Consider the following 19,008-nt stretch of genomic DNA (forward strand, 5'->3'; position numbering starts at 1 on the left):
TCTCTGTAAACACAGGACTTCCGGCGGAGGGGAGGGGAAGGGAGGGGATGTGGGGATAGGGGACTTCCAACCAGCCTGGGGACAGCCTGCCTGTGGGCACCGGGCTAGGGATGGGAAAGGCCATTCGGGTACATCCACCTTCCACCTTAACAGCTCTCTCTGGTTCAGCCTGGCCAGAGCCAGCCACAGGCCCTGGCTTATCTCCTGCGGCACACCCCTCAATCCTGCCCTTCATATCTGCTCAGTCTTGTCTCTCCCCTGAGCATCCCCACAGAAGCCAGGCCCTCTGTCCTCAGAGATCTCCAAGTCTTATCTCAGCCCTACCCCTTTCTTCCTTCATCCAATATTTCTCCAGTCTAACAGGAAAGTGTATCCACTAGGCCCCAGTGGGAAAGTGGGAAGCCAAGGGGGCTTGGTGGCATTCACTTCAGAGTGCTGGAGGGGACTAGCAGGGACAGAGGCCTTTTGAGCTGGGTGGGAGGGTGGCTCTCTCAGGAATGGTGTGGGCTCTGGGAATGTGTGCAAGGGGGGGCTGGACACAGCAGGACTGAACACAATGGGTAGCCTGACTTGGCTCAAAGTACATTGGAGCAGCAGGGTAGGAGGGGCCCTCAGGACAGTCACCTTCTTTTCTAGGTAGGGAAACAGACTCAGGGATGGGACATGTCCAAGATCACAAAGTGAGTAAAAGGGGACTATCCTAGGTGTGGAAAGAGGATTACTGGGAAAGCCTGTGGAGGAAGTGAGCAGCGCTTCGGTTCTTAAAGGGCAGCCTGTTGTAATGGAGAGGCCGGGGAGAGATCCCAGGTGCCTCATCTTTACTGTCTGTGTGACCTGGGGCAGATCCCTCCACTTTTAGGGCCTTGTTTCCATCTCTGTTAAAACAAGGGGTTTAGAAGGGATGCTCTTCCAAATTCTTTTCTGCCGCCAAATTCCCTATTCTAAAGCCCTTCTCAGCTCTGACATTCCCTGTTCTAAGGCCCCTCCCAGCCCTATCTTGTTCTAAGGCTCCTCCCAGCCCTGACATTCCCTGTTCTTAGGCCCCTCCCAGTTTTGACATTCCCTGTTCCAAGGCCCTCCCAGCTCTGACATTTTCTGTTCTAAGGACTCCACCAGGTCAGAGAGTCAATGGTGTCTCTCAGCTCTGACTTTTTGTATTCTAAGGACCCTCTTGGTTCTTACAGTCTATTCCTAAGAATCCCCTCTCCACCCCCTCCAACTCCATCATTCAGTCTTCGGTGTTCTAAGGGCTCTTCTAATGCCCATGACCCTCAAACCCTACCACTGAGTAGTTGAGAATCCCCAGAAAGAACAAGGTTCACTCTCTTGACAAGAGCCAGAGAGGATTGGGTCTAGTCCTCCGCCTGCCCCAGGATTCCTCGCCCTCAGAGGTTCTCTGAGGCCCAGCCCATTTCCCTCCTGGGAGGGGCGAGATCTTAGGGCTCCCTGGCTCCGCCCTCCTTCCCCTGAACAGGGCAGGAAGCTGCGTTGTAGAGGGTGGAGGGTTGGGCCAGGCCTGGCCAGACAGGAAGGGACCTGTTTGGGGCTCCTAGGCAGCCTGAGGATAATAGCATTTAGATCTGGAAGGGACTGAAAACCCCTTTGAGTAAAGTCCTCGTATTTTACAGATGGGGAAACTGAGGCCAAGCCCATCTATAGTCCCAAGGATAGCCCAGATCCACAGACTCTCAGTTGGGGATGTTTGTTACTAGGGTATTTCTCCCAACCCCTCGATTCTGCTTAGAGACCTAAGTGTCTTCTCGGTTTAGTTCCCCAGCCCCATGCCCAGAAGAGAACTGAGGTTTCTCCCTGGCCCTCATCCCAATGGAGACCAGGAGCACAGATGAGGGCGCCAGAAGGGGAGGAACCCTCTTCCCTTTCTGGAGTCGTCGGGCCATTTTCCTTCCTTCTACCCCAGCCTGGAGGTTATGGTGCAGGGTTTCTTTTTAAGCATCTTCTCTCCCCAGGGCTCCGGCTTTGGCCATCCCCAGCTCCTCCCTCCCACCCTCTGCCCTCAACCCACGTCCTCCCAACCCCCCCCCCCCCATCTCCCCAGTCCCAGGAAGGACGCAAGCTCCCGTGCCAGGGTGCTGAGTGTGCAGGGACCCCGCCCAGCCCCGCTCATTCCAAACGACTAAGTGGCCTGAGGAATGTGGCCCAGCCACAGCTCCCACAGGCAGGAGACAGACAGATGCGCCATCTCGTAAGCACATAGAATGTCACAGCCAGAAGAAGCCTCCTAATGGCAAGTGCTTAGAACGTAGGAGAACTGGAAGGGACCTTAGGACATAGCAGAGAACTTCCAGGTCTTTACTGAAGCAGAGAAAAGGAGTATCATGCTTAATATAAGAGATAACTCTTCCCCAAAGTGGGATGGGCAGCTTCAGGAAGTAGTGGCTATCTCCACCTGGAGGATGGATGACCACTTATTAGAGTTAATAGAGTTGAGGCTCTCCAAATGTCCTGGAGCTAGGGAATGGAGACCCTTTTAGGGGGTCTCTGAGATCCAAACTACTTTAATCATAATATCAAGATGCTTTAATTTCTAATACAGTTATATCAATAGCCACAATCCACAGCCCTTAAGAAACCACAGAAACCAACTCCCTCATTTCCTGGTTAGGGAAACTGAGGATCATGAGAAGCAAACAAAAGGGGTGCGTGGTCTTCAATTTTTAAGAACATAAAGAGGTCCTGAGGCCAAAAGTTTGGGAAAAGCTACAGTAAAGGACATTTTTGCTTGGAAAGGGGGTAGGGGGGCTTTTGATCAACAAACATTTATTAAGCACCTACTGTGTACCTAAACTGTAGCACAAAACAGTTCCCACCTTCACATGCAGGGGCATTCCTCTCTTCACTGGAGACTTCCTTTGCAGGACCAGCAATTTGGGAAGGATTCCAGCCATGAATCCCTCCCACTCTCCCCAAACTACTGCCTTCTCTTCCAATGCCTTGAGTCTCCCTTTCCAACACAAACATATTTGTTATCTTCCATGATTAGAATGTAAACTCTTTGAGGGCTGCCATGCTTGTATTTGTGTTGTCAGAACCTAGCACAGCACTTGGCACATAGAAAGCTCTTTAATGCTCCATCTATCTTTCCATCCCCCCCTCTATATTCTACAGCATTGAGATCTCTCTTAGTTCTGGGATTGTATATTATTCTGTGTGACCTTAAAACAGAATGTCTGAACTACATGAGGTCTTAGGGAAATACATCTATTCCAGTCCTCATATAGAAGGGAACCTAAGGCCTAGAGAAAGTTAGGAGGCTTCCTCAAGCCCACACAGAATCAGAGACAGAGTTGAGACTTAGAGACCACAGGATCCAAACTCTTCATTTCAAAGTTGTGGAAATTGAGTCCTAGAGAGGCAAACAGCCTTGCCCTAAGACTACCTAGCAAGTGCTACGTAACAAGGGCCAATAATTCACTTAAAATATGCACAGGTGGGGAAGAGGAAGAGATAGACAAGGGACAGACACATTGCTTCATATATTAATTGTTTTCATCTTAAAAACCGTTCACGCTTCCCTCCCCACAATTTTATGACCCCCCTCCCTCCACAGTCGGTAACCTGGAGGGGAGCTCCCAGCAGCTCATCCATTTCTGGCCTCTTGGGGGCAGGGAACCATTTCCTGGTCCCCCTACAAAGTCTGTGTGCCCACAAGCACATCCATAAGGTAATCTAGTTCAGACACGTCCAGCCCAGGTCCCTGTATCTTGTCCTCTGTTTCCCCAGAGTCTGTTTTAAGGTTGGGCCAGAGTTCACAGTCATACATGGAGGTGTCAATGTCATCAAAAAGACCCTCTAGTCCATCCTCCAGAAGGAGCTCCAGGGACCCCAGAGGAGCCGGCCGGCCAGGATCCAGGCCCAGGTCAGGGGGCCGACTAAGGGGAGCATCTTCGGGAAAGGCTGTCTGGGTGTCACTGAGGCCCTCAATGTGACTCAGGTCATCCAGGAGGGCTGAGACAGATGTGCATAGAGGGGCATCAGGGACCACCGGGAAGGGGTCAGCAGGAGCCGGAGAAGGGGGTTCTGGGGCAGAAGGCTCCAGGGCCATAGAGGACTGAATTCTCCTCAGAGTGTTGACCACCAGGACAAGGTGGCGGAGATCTGGCTCGCCCCTCCGGAGGCCATGGTGGAGTTTGAATATAGACAGGCTGAAGAGAGAACTGGGGGGCAGGGGTGCTGGGCCAGCTCCCTCCTCAGGGCTTGGGCTGGGGGTGGTCTCCTCTAGCCACCAGTCCTGTGAGGTCAGGTCTTCCTCCTCTTCCTCCTCTCGCTTACGTTTCACACCTTTGCACAACATGGGTCTGTGGAGAAAGGGGGATACGGGGTCAGAAAATGGGCTTCTCAGAACATTCTTTTGGTTCCCCTCATCGAAGGACCCTGAAAACCCCTCTCCTGATGCCTTGGGACAAAGAATCCCAGAAAATTAAAGTTGTGGAGACCTTCTAATGCAGGGAGTCTTAACCTGGGGTCTGTGAACATTTAAAAAATTTTAACAACCGTATTCCAATACTGATGAATTTTAAAATTCTGTGTGTTTTATTTCATGCACTTTAAGACATTATTCTCGAAAGCAGTCCATGGGCTTCACCGGACAGCTCCAGGAGCCCGCACACCAAAAAGGTTGACCCTCTACTCCTGTACGGCCCCTGGGGCTCCTTCCAGCTCATACTAGGATCCCAAGTCACAACCCCGTGGGCCTCAGTTTCCTCTCTTGTACAACTCAGGGTTGGCCTGGCAGGCGCAGGGGACTCCTCCTATGCTTCCACAGAGGGGGGCGAGGGCGGTGGGGGCTCGGAGGATGGGACTCGCCCAGCAGGAGTCAAGGGCAGAACCCGGACGCCCCCGGGGCGGGGCGGGCCAGCTAGGGGAGGGGGAGAGGAGGGTCCGGCTTCTCCAGCCCCAGCCCGCGGGCGCCCCCAGCCCGGCTCGGCTAGGCACGGCTCCCCGCCCGGCCTCCGCTCCCGCTTCCGGCCCGGCACGGCTGCGGCGGCCGCGGGGGCGGGTGAGTCACGCAGCCGGAGCCAGGGAGCCGGCGCCCCCGCGCCCCGCCCCCTTCCCCTTCCCCTTCCCCGGGGCTGGGGCGTGATTCACCCGAGGCCCGAGCAGGCGCCAGCGGCAGCGGCAGCAGCCCCCGCCAGCCCAGGCCTGGCGCCCCGGGGGCCGCGGCGCGAGCATCGGACGCCGCCCGGGGATCGGACGCGCCCGGGACGGCGATCCACTCTCCGGCCCCCAAAGCCTGCCCCCCCCTCCCCCCTTCCCCTTCGCCTCATTTACATACCCGGCTAGTCAGCTGCCAATCAGAGGGTCCGCGACGCCACCAGCAGCCAATCAGAAAGCGGCCGGGGCGACCGCATCGCTCGCTCCCTCGCTCCTCCCGCAGCTGGCCCCTGGGTCGCTAGAAGCTGCACTGGCTCCGGAGCGCGGTCGGGGGGTTGCTACTTTCCTCCGCTTCTGCCCCGCCCCTCGGAGGCTCCGCCCCTGGAGCGCGGGATTGGTTCGCTTCCGCGAGGGGCAGGGTGAGGAGGGGAGGCGGGGCCAACCAGGAGCCCGGGCTCCGAGAACTGGATTCCCGAGGCTGGGAGGCCCGGGACGGGGGCACTCGCTAGTTGGCCAACCCGTGTGTACTCGGTCTCAGCTGTCTCTTTCTGGGCTAGGGAGGTCGGCGAGGGCGGAGGTCTGTTCTTGGGCTTTGAGGAAAGGGCTGAAGGAGCTGGAAAAACTGATTGTCCCCCATTCCCCCCAGAGGGGCTGGGTTCTTGCTTGGGTTGACAAGAGCCCCACATGCACCTGTCTAGCTAGCCGCCCCCCACCCCCGGGCCATCTTCCTCCCCCCGCATTTTTGTCACAGAGACTCTGGCCCCCGGAATCTGGACGGAAAGGGCCTGGGGGAAATTGCAGAGCCCCCTCCCCCTCCCCCACCCGGCTGCCTTAAAAAGCTAGCTAGAGCGACTTCTGGGGGTGGGGAGGAGAACTCCTGGGGGGAGAGTCTAGGTCTCTGGGACCACTGATTTCTGACCAACTCGGTGGGCCAAAATGGAAAATGCCCGGGGGCTCCGAGGCCCGGAGTTGAGTTTAGGCTCGGCTCCTGGCAAGGCAGACCTGTGTGACCTTGACCAGTCACTTTTCTTGGCCTCTGCTGTAATATCAGGGCTGTACCAGATGGGCTTTTGCAGGCCCAGACTCTTAGGACGCTTCCCTCTTGTGGACCCGTGTCGCTCTGAATTGAGGAGAGGCTTGAGCTCTCGAGATCGTTGGGGCTCTGCCATTGGGCGATTCCAAGCAGCTGAGCAGAGCCCTGTCCGTCCCGAACTTCTTGGCAGCTGGGGAACAGATGAGGGAGGCCCAGACAGAGGGGAACAGCGGGACGGGGTGGGGGGAAGGAGAGGAAGGCCTGCCCTCGGCACAGAAACGAAAGTTAAAAGAAAATGAGCCAGCGCGACCTGCGGCTCCGAAGCTGGGGCACCTCGGGGGCTTTATCAGGGGGAGAAAACGTAGTCTTGGGGCCAGGGAGGGAGGAGCAAACAGGGCCCCAGGGTGGGTGGGGCAGGTGGAAGGGGCCCAGCCAGCCAGCTTTCTCAGGAGTGTCCAGATCGTATTCTACCACACACACGAGAGAGAGAGAGAGAGAGAGAGAGAGAGAGAGAGAGAGAGAGAGAGAGAGGAGAGACAGAGAGAGAGAGAGATGGGGGGGGGGGGGCGGAGGGAGAGAGAGAGAGAGAATCCCGCAGAACTCCCCAGCTGGTCCAACCCAGCAGAGAAGGGAGCCATGATCTCCCCACAGTTGAGCAAACTCACCTCAGGACCCTGCTTTGAGGGCCAGCTCCTGGGGCTGTGCTCCCAAATAAGGAGGAGTAGAGTTAGAAGAAAGGAAGCACTAAGCCAGAGCCCGTCATGACCCTTCCACAAAGCCCCTCTCCCCCAACAGAAGAAAAGAATTTCCTCCTGTATTTTGTACACCCCGATGTGGCAAACTTTTGGGTTCCAGGACCCTTTTCCATTCTTAGAAATTATTCAGGAGCCACACACCTCCCCAAGAGCTTTTGTTTGTCCAGTATCAATTTCTATCTACCATGTTAGAAATTGAAACATCTTAGTATTATCATGAAAATAGTTTTGATATTGAAGACCTCCAGAAAGGGTTCCAGGGGCTCCCCAGGGGTCCACTCTTTGAGAAGAAAGGTAAGTTTCTTCCCCTTCCCAGCCTAAATTTCCTCCTCTCTAAGATGTAGAGGCTTGACAAGATGTCTAAGACCCCTCCCAACTTCCAAGACTAAGTCTTAACTGACCAGCCCCGCCCCCCACCCAGGAGTAGCCCTAAAGGCAGGGAGGGCCTGGTGGAGAAAGGAGAAACACCTGACCCCTGGCCTTATATGGCAGGCCACCTGTTCCTACCCACCAGAAGTTCCAGGCCAAAAGCATGATGGGAAGAAGAACGGATTAAAGGGACATTATGGAATTTGAAAGTTTTACTCACACACACACAAAAAAAGGTGAAATAGGTGGTTGTAGAATTAGGGGGGTGGGGAAGGCATGACCACAGATAAAGATCCCTGTATCCCTATTGCACTTCAACAAAGCCACTTTGGGTAAGGGAGGGGGTGACCAAGTACAAAGGAGCAGACAAAGGAGGGGGGTTCACAGTTATGCAGGCCCTGGGGTGGAGAGGAGGAAGAAGATGTGACTTCTTACTGTTTCCATACCTGTCAACCTTGGGAGTTGGGTGGGAGGGGAGGGGGGGTTGGTCTAGAGCCCCTCCTCCTTGCAATTTGGACTTTGTCTCCCCAGAGGCCCAGGCTCCTGGCTTTCAGCCCTGCCCTGCCCCCTTCCTCCCCCAGGCAGTTACTCAACCCTGAAGCCAGGTTCTTCATCCAGTCTGAAGCCAAATCAAGGGGAAAAACCAGGGAGTACCTGGGGACCAGGCTCCCAGGAGACCCAAAAGGCTAACAAGTAGGAACAGCAGCCCCAGAGTGCTTGGCCCCAGCACACCATAGGCCAGTCAGGGTGATAGGGTGGAGAGAAGGAGGGATTCCATGACAGCAGCTCCAGCTGTGGGAAGATGAAGGCAGGGGGAGCAGAGTTCTATCAAGCCATCAGGAAAGAGAGATACATTCTGGTTTTCTGCCATCAGCAGGCACTGAGACTAGGGCAGAAGAGCTGATGAGGCTGTGACTAAGAAGCTTCACCCCAGGTTCCTGAGATATGAAATTTTTGGAGACCACTTTCTTGAAACTCTCCAGAGGTGAGCAAGTATCTGAAGGGAAAGGTTCAGTCTTACGACCCCTTGATGATTTCCAAGATATGGTCCAGTTCAGTCCAGTCCCATTCAGTCTTAGGATGCCTTAGGGAGCAGGCTGCCCCAGAGGAGGGAGCAATGGCAGAAGGTGAGAGCCAAGGATCTCTTTCCACATCTGAGGTGTCAGTATCAGGGTCAGGGAAGAAGTCATCAGGAACCAGGTCTTCAAGGCACCTGTCACTATGATCTCAAAGCTGCCCAGGGCAGGCTCTTCAACTCTGACAGATGGGGAAACTGAGGCCTTAAGAGGGGAAGGTATTTGCTTGCTATCACTCAACAGATCAGGGGCAGAAGTAGTGCTACAACTCAGGTCTGGGGGCTCACAGCAGTCTTGTGTGGCTCTTAAGCCCAGGATCACCTCCAGCTCCCTGAGGAAGTTGTTGGCAGACTAGGCAGTCAAAGGTAAAAGCAGCTCCAACCCAGGTTCCTGGGGTGGGGCTGGGCTCCTCTCCAGCTTCATCTTTTCCCTGATGTAGTTCAGGGTGTTTGTGATGAGCACTTGCCTCAAGAGGCTGGGGGACCTAGCTGGAATTTGTCCATTGAAAGTCGAAGTAGGGTCTAGCCTAGGTTGGACCTGGAGAAGGGGGCCTGTTCCTGGGACTCCTTCCCAGCCTCCACCTCTTCTGGATCTCAGTGATCATCTGGGTGTTTTCGCTTCACGCCAACCACCATTGTCCCCTGATGGGAGGGGGGACAGGAGTTAGGAGGCCCTGCTTGTACCCACAGGACTCCTACTGCAAAGGGGCCCCAAAGAGCCCTGGGCCCTAGACGAGCCTCTGCCACTGACTTATTATGGTGTCTCCCATAAGACCAACTCTAAGCCCTACTTTCGTCCCTCTAGAAAAATGATGGGGTTGGATTGGAGACTCTGTGAGGGCCCTCTTCTGAACACTGATAGAATGAACTGAACTTGGCCAGGAAAGCTTAGAGATGCCCTATTGTTTTATCCTCAAAAATAAATTTGGGAAATGCAGAGGATTTTGGTTTTATATTATTATAGTATGAGAGTGGGTAGAGAGAGCTGGCTTCAAAACCAGAATCTTGGGTTTGAATCCTACCTCAGACAGTACCTATGGTAGGACCCTGGGTAAGCCACTTAACTTTTTAATGCTTTTGGTAACTCTTAGCTCTTGGCTGCTCTGCCCCTCTCTAAATTGCTGAGGAGGAGCTGACCTGCATGGGTAGAGGGAATAGCTTCACTTGGGATCATGAACTGAGACCTGGAAAGGAATGAAGAGACTGTAAGCCATCCAGTCTAAACATTTTCCATTTTGCAAATGAGGAAATTCAGGCTGAGCAGTTCAATGATTTGCCCACAGACACTTGTCTGTAGTAGGATTTGAACCCTGGTCTCTCTGATACCCAGTCCATCAGGTACCCACTGGGTCTTCTAGGAGTTCCTTTTGCCAATGAGATAGAAGGCCCTTATCCTTTTTTTTTGGCCCTCATCCTTTTAATATCTCAGTAATCAGTCCTCCCCTCCCCCCTTTGTTTGGGCCTCCATTTAAATACTCTGTCACTACTTGTGAGTAATAAGCAGACCTTTCTGGGTCTCAGTTTCCTCATTTGTAAAAAAAGATGATTTTTAAGGTCCCTTCTAGGGTCTATGATTCTGACATTCCAGGACTTTGATTACCCGGGGATCACTTTGTGGTAGGGTCCCCTCATTTTACAGAGAGGGAAACAGAGGGACAGAGAAAGGGAAGGAACTTGCTCGAAGTCATTCACTGACAATTCAAGACTAGAAACCAGTTCTCTAGATTCTCACTGGACAAGCCTCAAAAAATGGAAAGGATTAGTTTAGCAAAGATATGCAAAGGACTCATACGTGCCCCAGGGGCTGCCACACCCTCAGGGCTAAGCACCTCCGAGAGTGTACTATCTTGCTCCACCCCTCCGGTCTTAGAAACGTTCAGACAACGCCCATTTTGGCCTATCCTCCAATCAGACGGCCTCATCTTTTCCAAGCCACGCCCAGGGAGGTTTGGTTCCTTTCCTTTCCCCGAGGCTATTAGGGAACTGAGTGCGGGTTCTCTTTCAGGGAAGGGAGAATGTAACTATTCAGGTAGTGGACTACAACTCCCAGAAGGCCACTCCATCTTCAGCCTTCTGGGGCCCCAGGCTGCTCCGCCCCTCTCTAAACTGTTTTTAAGAAGGAAAAAAAAACATCACACTTATACAAAAATGTAGCAGGAGCTCCTCCCCACTCTCCGAAATTCCCCAGTCACCCACCCCCACTCCAGACTATTGCTACAGAAAAATTCCGAGGTTCTTTTGGGTGAGAACTGGGGAGCTTAAGCAGAGACACCAGCCCCTGGGTCCGTAAGAGTGGGGGTAGGAGAAAGAGGCCCCTTCATTTCCTTCTCCTCTCTCCCAGGTAAGGCCACTTCTGACTCTGACCTCCCAGGGCTCTAAGATCTGGTCTGATTCTCCCAGATCTCCAGTCTTCTCGACCCCCGTCTCCAGCCCCGGAGAAACCTGCCTCCTCCTGGCAGCTCTAGTTTGATCCATAATAGCTCACACGTTTGAATAACGTCCTACATTTCCGCAGTATAAAAACCATTATCTCCATTTCACAGGCGGGAAAACTTGGGACTCAAAGGTTAGGATACATGTAGGCACACAGCTAGTTACGTATTGGAGAAAAGACTGGGATTTGAACCCAGGTCTCCTCAATTCCAATCTCACTACAGCACGCTGCCCTTTAAAAAGGGCTGTTATCTACAGTTTCCCCATCGGCGTCCGAAGCCAGATCTCTACACCTTGCAGAGTCTGAATTGACATCACTACCACTACCACCACCACCCCCTTCCGACTCTGATCTAGGGCTCTAAGACCTGGTCTGATTCTCCTAGATCTCTAGTCCTCTCGACCCTCTCGCCTCCATCCCCGAAGTTTTCTTGCCTCGTCCTGGCAGCTCTAGTCCACGGGGTGTCCCTGCCTCCTCCTCCTCCTACCCCGTCCACCCCGACTCCAGCTCATCGATCCGGGCTCCATGGCTCCGGACTGGAGGCGGGGCAGGGGCCTGGAGCCCGTGCTTGTCACACCCAGGCAGCCCCGCCAACAGCCCGGCCCCTCTCAGAGACTGGCTAAAGCCTCACCCGCGCCATTCGCTGATTGGCTGGGTGAGGCTACCGTTCCGACTACAGGTGATGCGGTCTTCACTCATTCCTCCCCTCTCCTATCTGCGCTCCGGGCCATTTAAAGACCTGAGTCGCGTGACTGTCAAACTAACTAGCCTCCCAGTCCAGCCTCCCGGGGGTCGGTGCGGGCCCCTCCTCCCTGGGCCAACTAAAAGCCCGGAGGGAGGAGGTGACGTAGGGAGGAGAAAAGAGTTATTTTCGCTCGGGCTGGCGGAAAGAGGACCCCGCCCGACTCCGCCTACTGGCACTTGGCGGTGTCTACAACGCAGGCGTAAAGAGGCGGCTAACTCAGCTGTCCAAAGCCCCGCCTGCAGCCAATCAGAAGGGCCAGAGGCGGGGGAGGGGAAGAAGCTTGGGGTCGCCATGGCGACCAGGATCTTGCCTTTTCGGACTCCCCGAGGCCCAGCCCTGGTGGCATGAGAGGTTGGGGAAGGGACTAGATCTGTCCTGGGCGGGGCTCCCTGCTCTGCTCTGCTATCTCTCACGCACACCCCACACGTGTACGCACATCCCAAACGTGTACGCACACGTGCACGCACACATACAGCCAGGTACCCGAGGGAATGGAAACTAATAAAGAGATGGAGACAGATGGAGGGAGAGATAGATTGGAGAGGGGAGAGAGACAAGAGTTGAGACAGGTAGGCGAGAAGAGGAGAAACAGAGAGGGAGACAGACGGGAATGGAGAAGAGGGAGGAAAGGAGAGATAGATAGACGTGGAGAGACCAAAGGAACCACCTGCAAAGTGATAGACCAGGAAGTCAACACAGGGAGGAGAGTGGAAAGGAGAGAGACATTGACAAGGAGAGACAGAAGGAAAGAGATATAGATACCAACAAATGAAATGACACAGACCAAGGTATCAGAACAGGGAGAGAAACCAAAGAGACAGAGGGAAAGGGGAGGAGGGGAGGAACGGACAGACAGGCGACAGGAGAGACAGAGGGAAAGGGCAGAGAGACAGACAGACAGACATTGCGACAGAGACAGAGGAGATAGGAGAGGAGAGAGAGAGACACACGCAAAGAGAGACAGATACATCAACAAGGGGGGTGATATAGACCAGGAAGTAAAAACAAGGAAGGAGAGATAGGAGACGAAAGACAGGAGAGAGACTCAGCGAGGTGAGTTGAGTCAGAAAAGGAAAGAAAGTCAGGTGAAGAGAGACAAATGTAGGGAAGAAGTCAGACGTAAGGGAAGGAGAAAGTTATTCTGTTATCCCTCCCCCATGTATTCCCAAAGTATTAATGAGGTGTTAAACTGACTGTTTTCAAATTGAGTCCGGAAGAGAACAATCGGGTTTGACCAGAAAACAAATTAGCCAGCCTCAGGGGACTTCAAAAAGCGAAACCCTAAAAAGTTTAAGGCACTGCTGAATCCTGAGTTGTGGCTTGAGACCCCTGCTGGGGGGTGGGGGCGGCAGAGAAAGCGGTTCTCCTTTCCCGGCTCCATCAGCCACATCCCTCCCCTGGACTTGCCCAGAGGGAGATGCTCTATCCAGCAGAGAGTTCCTTGGCTCCACAGAATTTGAGGCACCACTGAGTGCTCAGGGACACACATTCCAGGCCCACGTGAATACACAGACAGTCCCTCACCCTGGCAAGGGGAGAGGATCACAGCCTAGGAGCTTCGGACGTGAGCACTACCATGCCCTTCAGGTCTAGGAATTGTGTGTGGTCTGTCCCACAAACAATCTAGCAGACCCAGAAATTTGAGCTTACGCTTCCTATAGACTTTGTATTTGTGGGAGAGTGAACCCCAAGCTTGGGGGGGGAATGTTATATACTTACTGTTTTTACCACACTATCTTCATCAATACCTTTTTAAAAACGCTAATTAAGCCTACAGATGGTTACTGGGGCTTGTGAGTTAGAGTGTAAGGAGAAAAGACCCACAGGGTTACCTCGCAGAACCTGAGATAGCAGCTGCCCCTCTGAAAACCCAACCCTGCAGAACGAGTATTAGAAATAAACCAGAGGGGTGCTACATGGACAAAGAGGGAGAGAAAGAGGCAGGAAGAAGGGCGAGAGAGAGACACACAGAGACAGAGACATACATATACACAGAGAAGGAAAGTAGGAAAGTCTAGGAGTCTGTATCACTCAGTACTTGGTACTACAGGATCTTTTATTGTTCTGTTTGCTGCTTTCCTCCCATAGCCCCACTCAGCAATGGGCTATCCCTGCTTCCAAAGGACAGGACCAAGCGCTGCTCCTTCTCACCCGTGGTCGGGCTGGGTTGGGGCTAGGCTCATGGTACGGATTCCACATTCTCCTAGGTATACTGATGGGAAGGGTAGATGATATGTCCATCATACTCAGTTGTGGTGAGGCATCGAAGCATGAGGTGTCCCAGGTCATGTTTGGAGATGACTCTGAAGGGACCCCGTCCATCCACAGTCACATTGTAGGCTCCTGTCAGTGGCTGGTCCCCAGCTGCAATGGGAAGAGAAGGAGAAAGCATGTTGAAGTTCAACTTCCCTTTTCTCTCTTGTCCTGTCTAGGAAGGGGGATGGATGGATGGATGTTCTCTGGGTTCGGAATGAAGGCATCTCCTGGAGACCAGGACTTTGGCTCATAGACGACTCAGAGCCAACTGAGACGCTCTCTCTTTACAGTTGGGGAAACTAAAGCCCCAAGGTCACACAGTTGACTGAGGGCACAGCCAGGGCATGAACCAACCACCGAATCCCAGAGTTGGAAAGGGCCTTGGAGGTCACCTGATGAACTTAAGAACTCTTTTTTTTCACTCAAGGGACATCCTTAAGTAGGTATGAACAAGGAAGAGCCCAGGACCCCCCCTCCTGAAGCCACAAACCAATGTGCGGGGGCATCACAGCCACGTAGTGTAGACCGGAATCCAACAGCAGTTTATGCATACGGATGTGGTCATCGGTCACTGCCTGGAGCCGGGCAGGGACCTGAGCTGGGTCCCACAAGAGGAAAGCTGCAGAGAGCAAGAAGGGGACAGTGTTACAGAATGGAGTAGATAACCCTGGCCCAATACCCCGAGGAGTGGTCATACGTCATCTATTAAGGACTTCTAGTGACAGGGAACTCATTCCTTCTGGAGATAACCCATCTCACTTCTGGATAGCTCTCATCATTAGGCAGTCCCTCCCCCCCCCCCCCCGCCCCATTAGAGAATTTTTTTTTAGCAGTTTTTAATTCATAAAGAAATTATAGAAATACAAGAAGACAAAAAGCCTTTGCTATCTTAACACCTAAATAATTTGGCTCAGGTTTGTGTTCTATCACAATGAGTTTTTATGTGTAAATTTAGATAGAAATTTGATGAGGGTATGTTGTGTCCACTAGTTGCACACTTTTTCATACTGTTCGGGTTTTCTCCACGTCTTCCTTAGGGAATTTTTGCTTGTTTGTTTGCTCTGATGTTGAGTCGGCATCTGCCTCTCTGAAGCTTTTCCTACCCAAGGCTCCTAATTTTCCCCTCTAGGGGCAAACAGAATAAGTCTAATCCCTCTTTCACAATACAGTAATTATAATTATAGCTAATATTTTTATATAACACTTGCTATGTGCCAGGCATTGTGCTAAGCGCTTTACAAATATTATCTCATTTGATAATGATGATGATGACGATGAAGATGAGTAACACTTATAAAATACCTACTATGTACCAGGCACTATGATAAGCGCTTTACAAATATTATCTCACTTGATAAGGATAATTATAATAGCTAACATTTACAGTACCTACTGTGTGCCAGACAATATAAGTGCTTTTACAAACAGTATCTCATTTGATCCTCCTAACAACCCTGGGAGGTGGGTAATATTATTATCTTCATTTTACAGGTAAGGAAACTGAAGCAAACCGGTTAAGCAACTTGCCCAAGGTCATACAACTAGTAAATGTCTAAAGTCTTCCTGACTCTAGGTCTAGCCAATCCTGGAAGATAGTCCTCCTAAGTCGCTTCTATTCCAGCTAAATATCCCCAGTTCAGTCACCTGGCATGGTTTCCAGACATCTCTCCAAATTGGCTGCTTTCCTCTGGACCCCCTCAGTCCAGATTTGAGGAGGCCACTCATGACCTTTCTCAGATCCCCTACATCTTCCAATCCTTCCCCCACCCACCCCCATTCGTCTCTGTGCTAGCTATGGCCCAGGCTGGGCCAGGTTTCCAGGCTGGGGTTAATGCCTTGGTAATGCTCAAGGTACCCACTCCACCCACCCGAGGTGCAGGCCACGACCTTGTCCACGCCATGGGCCTTCATGGCGGCCACAATGTTCCGGGTGCCCTCTGACATCACGGTGGTGGGACCTTGGAGGGGAGGACAGAGAGTGATGGTCACTGGTTGGAGGGGGTGGAGGCAGTGGGAGCGGTGGAGGTGGTGGGGGGGGTGGTGGCTGAGGGGGCCGGGGCACAGGGACAGGCCGGGGGCACAGGGGAGGTTCAGTACTCAGGTCACTGCCGGTGCCCAGCAATATAATGACAGCATCCTGCCCTGCCACAGTTTCATTCACGTTGTCTGCTTGCAGGACATCACCCACCACCACCCGGGCTGGCTGGGGACCATCAGAGGGTAGCTTGGAGATATCCCTCACCAGCACTGTCACTTGGTAACCTACAGATGGAAGAGAAACAACAAGAGAGATGGAGAGGTCAGGCGTTGTCTAGGGATTAGGAACCTGGGACTCTGCATCTTAGAATGGCCCAATGTCAACCAACAAGAATTTGTTAATCACATACTGTACGTCAGTCACTATGCCAAGGATACAAAGACAGGTAAAAGAAAAGGCTTGCTTTCAGGGAGCTCAGTATCTAACGGGGTCCCTAATAGGGGAGACAACATGCAAACAAGGATGTACAAATGAGCTATAGACAGGATAAATCAGGAGTGGCATTCAGATTAAGGAGGCCTGGAAGAGGCTTCATGCAGAATTTTAGCACACCAAAACATGAGAGGCAAGGTTAGTACGATGGAAATGAGCCCTGGATTTGGAGTTGGAGCACCTAGGTTCAAATGCTACCTCTGACACTTTTATTACCAAGGTGTCCTTGGGCAAATCACTTAACCTGTTTGCCTTAGTTTCCTCATATGTAAAATGAAGGGGTTGGACTAGATGGCCTCTGAGGTCCTTTCCAGGTCTGGTTCTAGGATCCCATGATCCTAATTCCCTGGGGAGGTAAATAATGCAAGTACGAAACAGAAGGCAAGGATCTGAACTGAACACCACAAATCCAGAATTCTCTCCCTTGTCACCTACACCAAGCAGGTTTTCCTCACAGCTGCCCTGAGAGGAGGCAGGACAGGTACTACTATCCACATTTTACAAAAAAAGGAAACTGAGGCTCGGTGGACTGTCTGATGAGTATATGTTGGAGCTCCAGCTCCAGCTGCAAGACACGGGCTCCCCCTGCAACAGAAGCTGCTGTTGTCCTTATTATAGAGATTTGGGAAACGAAGACCCAGGGACATCAAGATGTCCAGCCTGCCAGACCCTTTTGTGTGCTCTCCCAGGGTGTAATCCCAATAGTGAGCAGCAGGGAGGGAGGAAGCCGGGGGCAGGAGGAAGTTGGGAGAGGAATGACTCAGCAAGTCCCAACTTCCTGACCTCTCTACACTGCCCCCCTACTCCCGAAATCCTAGTCAGCAAGAATATCTCCTCTTTCTTTCTGCCCCCTCTCCCTATCACATGTCACAAAGGGGGTTCCTTGGACGCTGGGGGCTGGGAGGAGTGATTCTCTGGGCTGGAGTATTGCTTGGGGAGGATGCCCAGGTTGGGAGGAGGAGGGATGCCAGAGGCACCCCCACCCACCCATGTGGGGCCCTCAGATATCCTGTTATCTCTCTCACCATCTGGGTCAGTTAACTTGTCTCCATGCTACCAGGTGGTCTATCTATGGGGCCCAGACCAGGCAGGGAGCTGGTGTCGTTAGCTGGGGCCACCAAGGTCCCCACTCAGTCCTCTCCCTTCCAGATCCAGGCTCTCCTCCTGGCCCAGGCTGAAGCTGTAGCCCTGGGGTGTCCCATTCCAGAGGCTGCCCTTATGAAATTATTATGTCTCGTGCTGGAGATAGTGTTAGGGCCCCCATGTGGACTTCTGCTCATAGTCCTCCCTCAAGAAAACCAAATATTCCCTATGACCCAGCTTTGTCTCTGTGCCCTACCCCCATGTGCCCCACAAAGAACCCTAAAGAATCCCCTTGACTCTGGTTCCATCCTCATGTCTCCATCAGAGCCTCCTGATCCCACTCTCAGTCCCCTGTGCCCCAGAGTCTCCAGTGTCCTATCCTGCACCTCATTTCCAAGTTCCCTCAGAACCCCCTGTGCCCCATCCCCATATCTTCCCTGGGGCCCCTGTGCATGTTCCTGCTATCCTCCAAATCCTATGCCTCATCCATTCTCTTCCTCAGAATCCCCTTTGCCCTCTCCCCTCACCATTTAAATCCAATTCACTTGCATGTCATGGCATCACCTCCCTGGTGTCCTGGTCCTTTCTGAGAGCAAAGGACGAACAACAATCCCACCCCCATCCCCCACCCGCAGCCTTTTGTATTTTGCGCCTGTGCAAATCTTTATACCCCTCAGCTTCCCCCTCGGTGTGCCCTCTCCCTGTGTCCCCTCTCCATGCCCCCCGTGACAATTTTCACGCCCCACACCATTTTCGTCTAGCCCTTCAGAGCCCCACAGCCTTCTCTGCACCTCCACAGAGTCCTCTATGTTGTACCCCATTCACGTGACCCTGCACCCCCAGGTCCCATGCCCCATGCCTGCTTGCACCGCCTGTGCCAGGGTGGCGAGCCCGGTTCTGCCGGTGGCTCCAAAGATCGCTATCTTGTTGATGTTCATGCTGCCAGAGGCCGGGGATCCAGTCTGGAGGGACAGAAACCACAGAGAATTCCGCGCCTCGCTGCGAAACCATAGACCCGGATCTAAAGACCCGAACTCTGGCTGCAGGCTCCCACCCCCTGGGGAGGCGGGCCAGCGAGGAGACCCCGCCTCTAGACACGCCCCCCTCCTCCCAGCCCGCCCACAGTTGGGCAGGCAGGTCGTCCTCGCTAGCCCTCCGGTTTTAATTTAAAGGTCCCTGCAGTAGACACAGCCCTCTCCTTGGTGTGCATCTGGCGAAGGCACAGAGCTGGTAGCTCACTCAGAGAGATCCTCTACACCTTCATTTTACAGGTGAAGAAACTGAGGCAAGAAATGGCTTCAATTTGATGTAAGTCAATTCAGTTCAGCCAGAGTGTGTGCAAGGCTCTGAGAGTGTGACAGAAACCGAACAGTCCTGGCCTTCACAGAGCTTTTTTTTTTCCTGGTCAAAGCCCGACACAAAAGGTTGGGAATATATGTATTGTCTTCAGTCTTTCCCCTCTCCAGTCCATGCTTCCAAAGAGATAGTCCTAAAGCAATAAGTCTGACATTGCTACTCCCCTGCTCAATAATTTCCAGTGGCTCCCTCTTACCTCCAGAATCAAATGCAAAATTCCGTTTGGCTTTTAAATCCCATCACAACTTGGCTCCAACCTACCTTTCTGGCCTTACGCATGACTCTCCTTCCCCCTCTCTACAGGCCAGTAGAATGTAAGC

The 19,008-nt window shown here is 52.9% G+C and overlaps 3 protein-coding genes across 3 annotated transcripts; all 3 read right to left on the reverse strand.

Moving 5' to 3' along the window:
• Positions 1-3,319: 3,319 nt before the first annotated feature.
• SERTAD1 (SERTA domain containing 1) lies at positions 3,320-5,740 on the reverse strand. The gene is made up of 2 exons (XM_036745667.1): positions 5,294-5,740; positions 3,320-4,316 (listed from the first exon to the last, which is right to left on the reverse strand). Exon 2 carries the CDS (start codon positions 4,310-4,312, stop codon positions 3,647-3,649), a length of 666 nt encoding a protein of 221 aa, XP_036601562.1. The 5' UTR covers positions 4,313-4,316; positions 5,294-5,740; the 3' UTR covers positions 3,320-3,646.
• Positions 5,741-7,526: 1,786 nt separating this feature from the next.
• On the reverse strand, positions 7,527-10,396 carry SERTAD3 (SERTA domain containing 3). Its single transcript, XM_036746502.1, is given in 3 exon segments — positions 7,527-8,492; positions 8,495-8,824; positions 8,827-10,396. Coding segments are annotated over 3 exon segments (690 nt in total). The 5' UTR covers positions 8,981-10,396; the 3' UTR covers positions 7,527-8,286.
• Positions 10,397-13,558: 3,162 nt separating this feature from the next.
• Positions 13,559-18,378, reverse strand: BLVRB (biliverdin reductase B). Its single transcript, XM_036747884.1, has 5 exons — positions 18,192-18,378; positions 15,877-16,041; positions 15,648-15,737; positions 14,270-14,398; positions 13,559-13,887 (listed from the first exon to the last, which is right to left on the reverse strand). The coding sequence occupies exons 1-5, from the start codon at positions 18,268-18,270 to the stop codon at positions 13,727-13,729; spliced, it is 624 nt and encodes a 207-aa protein (XP_036603779.1). The 5' UTR covers positions 18,271-18,378; the 3' UTR covers positions 13,559-13,726.
• Positions 18,379-19,008: the final 630 nt, after the last annotated feature.

This window comes from Trichosurus vulpecula, chromosome 2 (assembly GCF_011100635.1).
Source record: "Trichosurus vulpecula isolate mTriVul1 chromosome 2, mTriVul1.pri, whole genome shotgun sequence".
NCBI lineage: Eukaryota > Metazoa > Chordata > Mammalia > Diprotodontia > Phalangeridae > Trichosurus > Trichosurus vulpecula.

Coding starts and splice junctions, on each gene's coding strand:
- SERTAD1 (XM_036745667.1), bottom strand. CDS start 4,312: ATGTTGTGCAAAGGTGTGAAACGTAAGCGAGAGGAGGAAGAGGAGGAA.
- BLVRB (XM_036747884.1), bottom strand. CDS start 18,270: ATGAACATCAACAAGATAGCGATCTTTGGAGCCACCGGCAGAACCGGG. Junction 15,738..15,876: donor GGGCACCGGCAGTGACCTGA/GTACTGAACCTC, acceptor CTCCCCTCCAAG/GTCCCACCACCGTGATGTCA. Junction 14,399..15,647: donor GGTCGTGGCCTGCACCTCGG/GTGGGTGGAGTG, acceptor TGCTCTCTGCAG/CTTTCCTCTTGTGGGACCCA.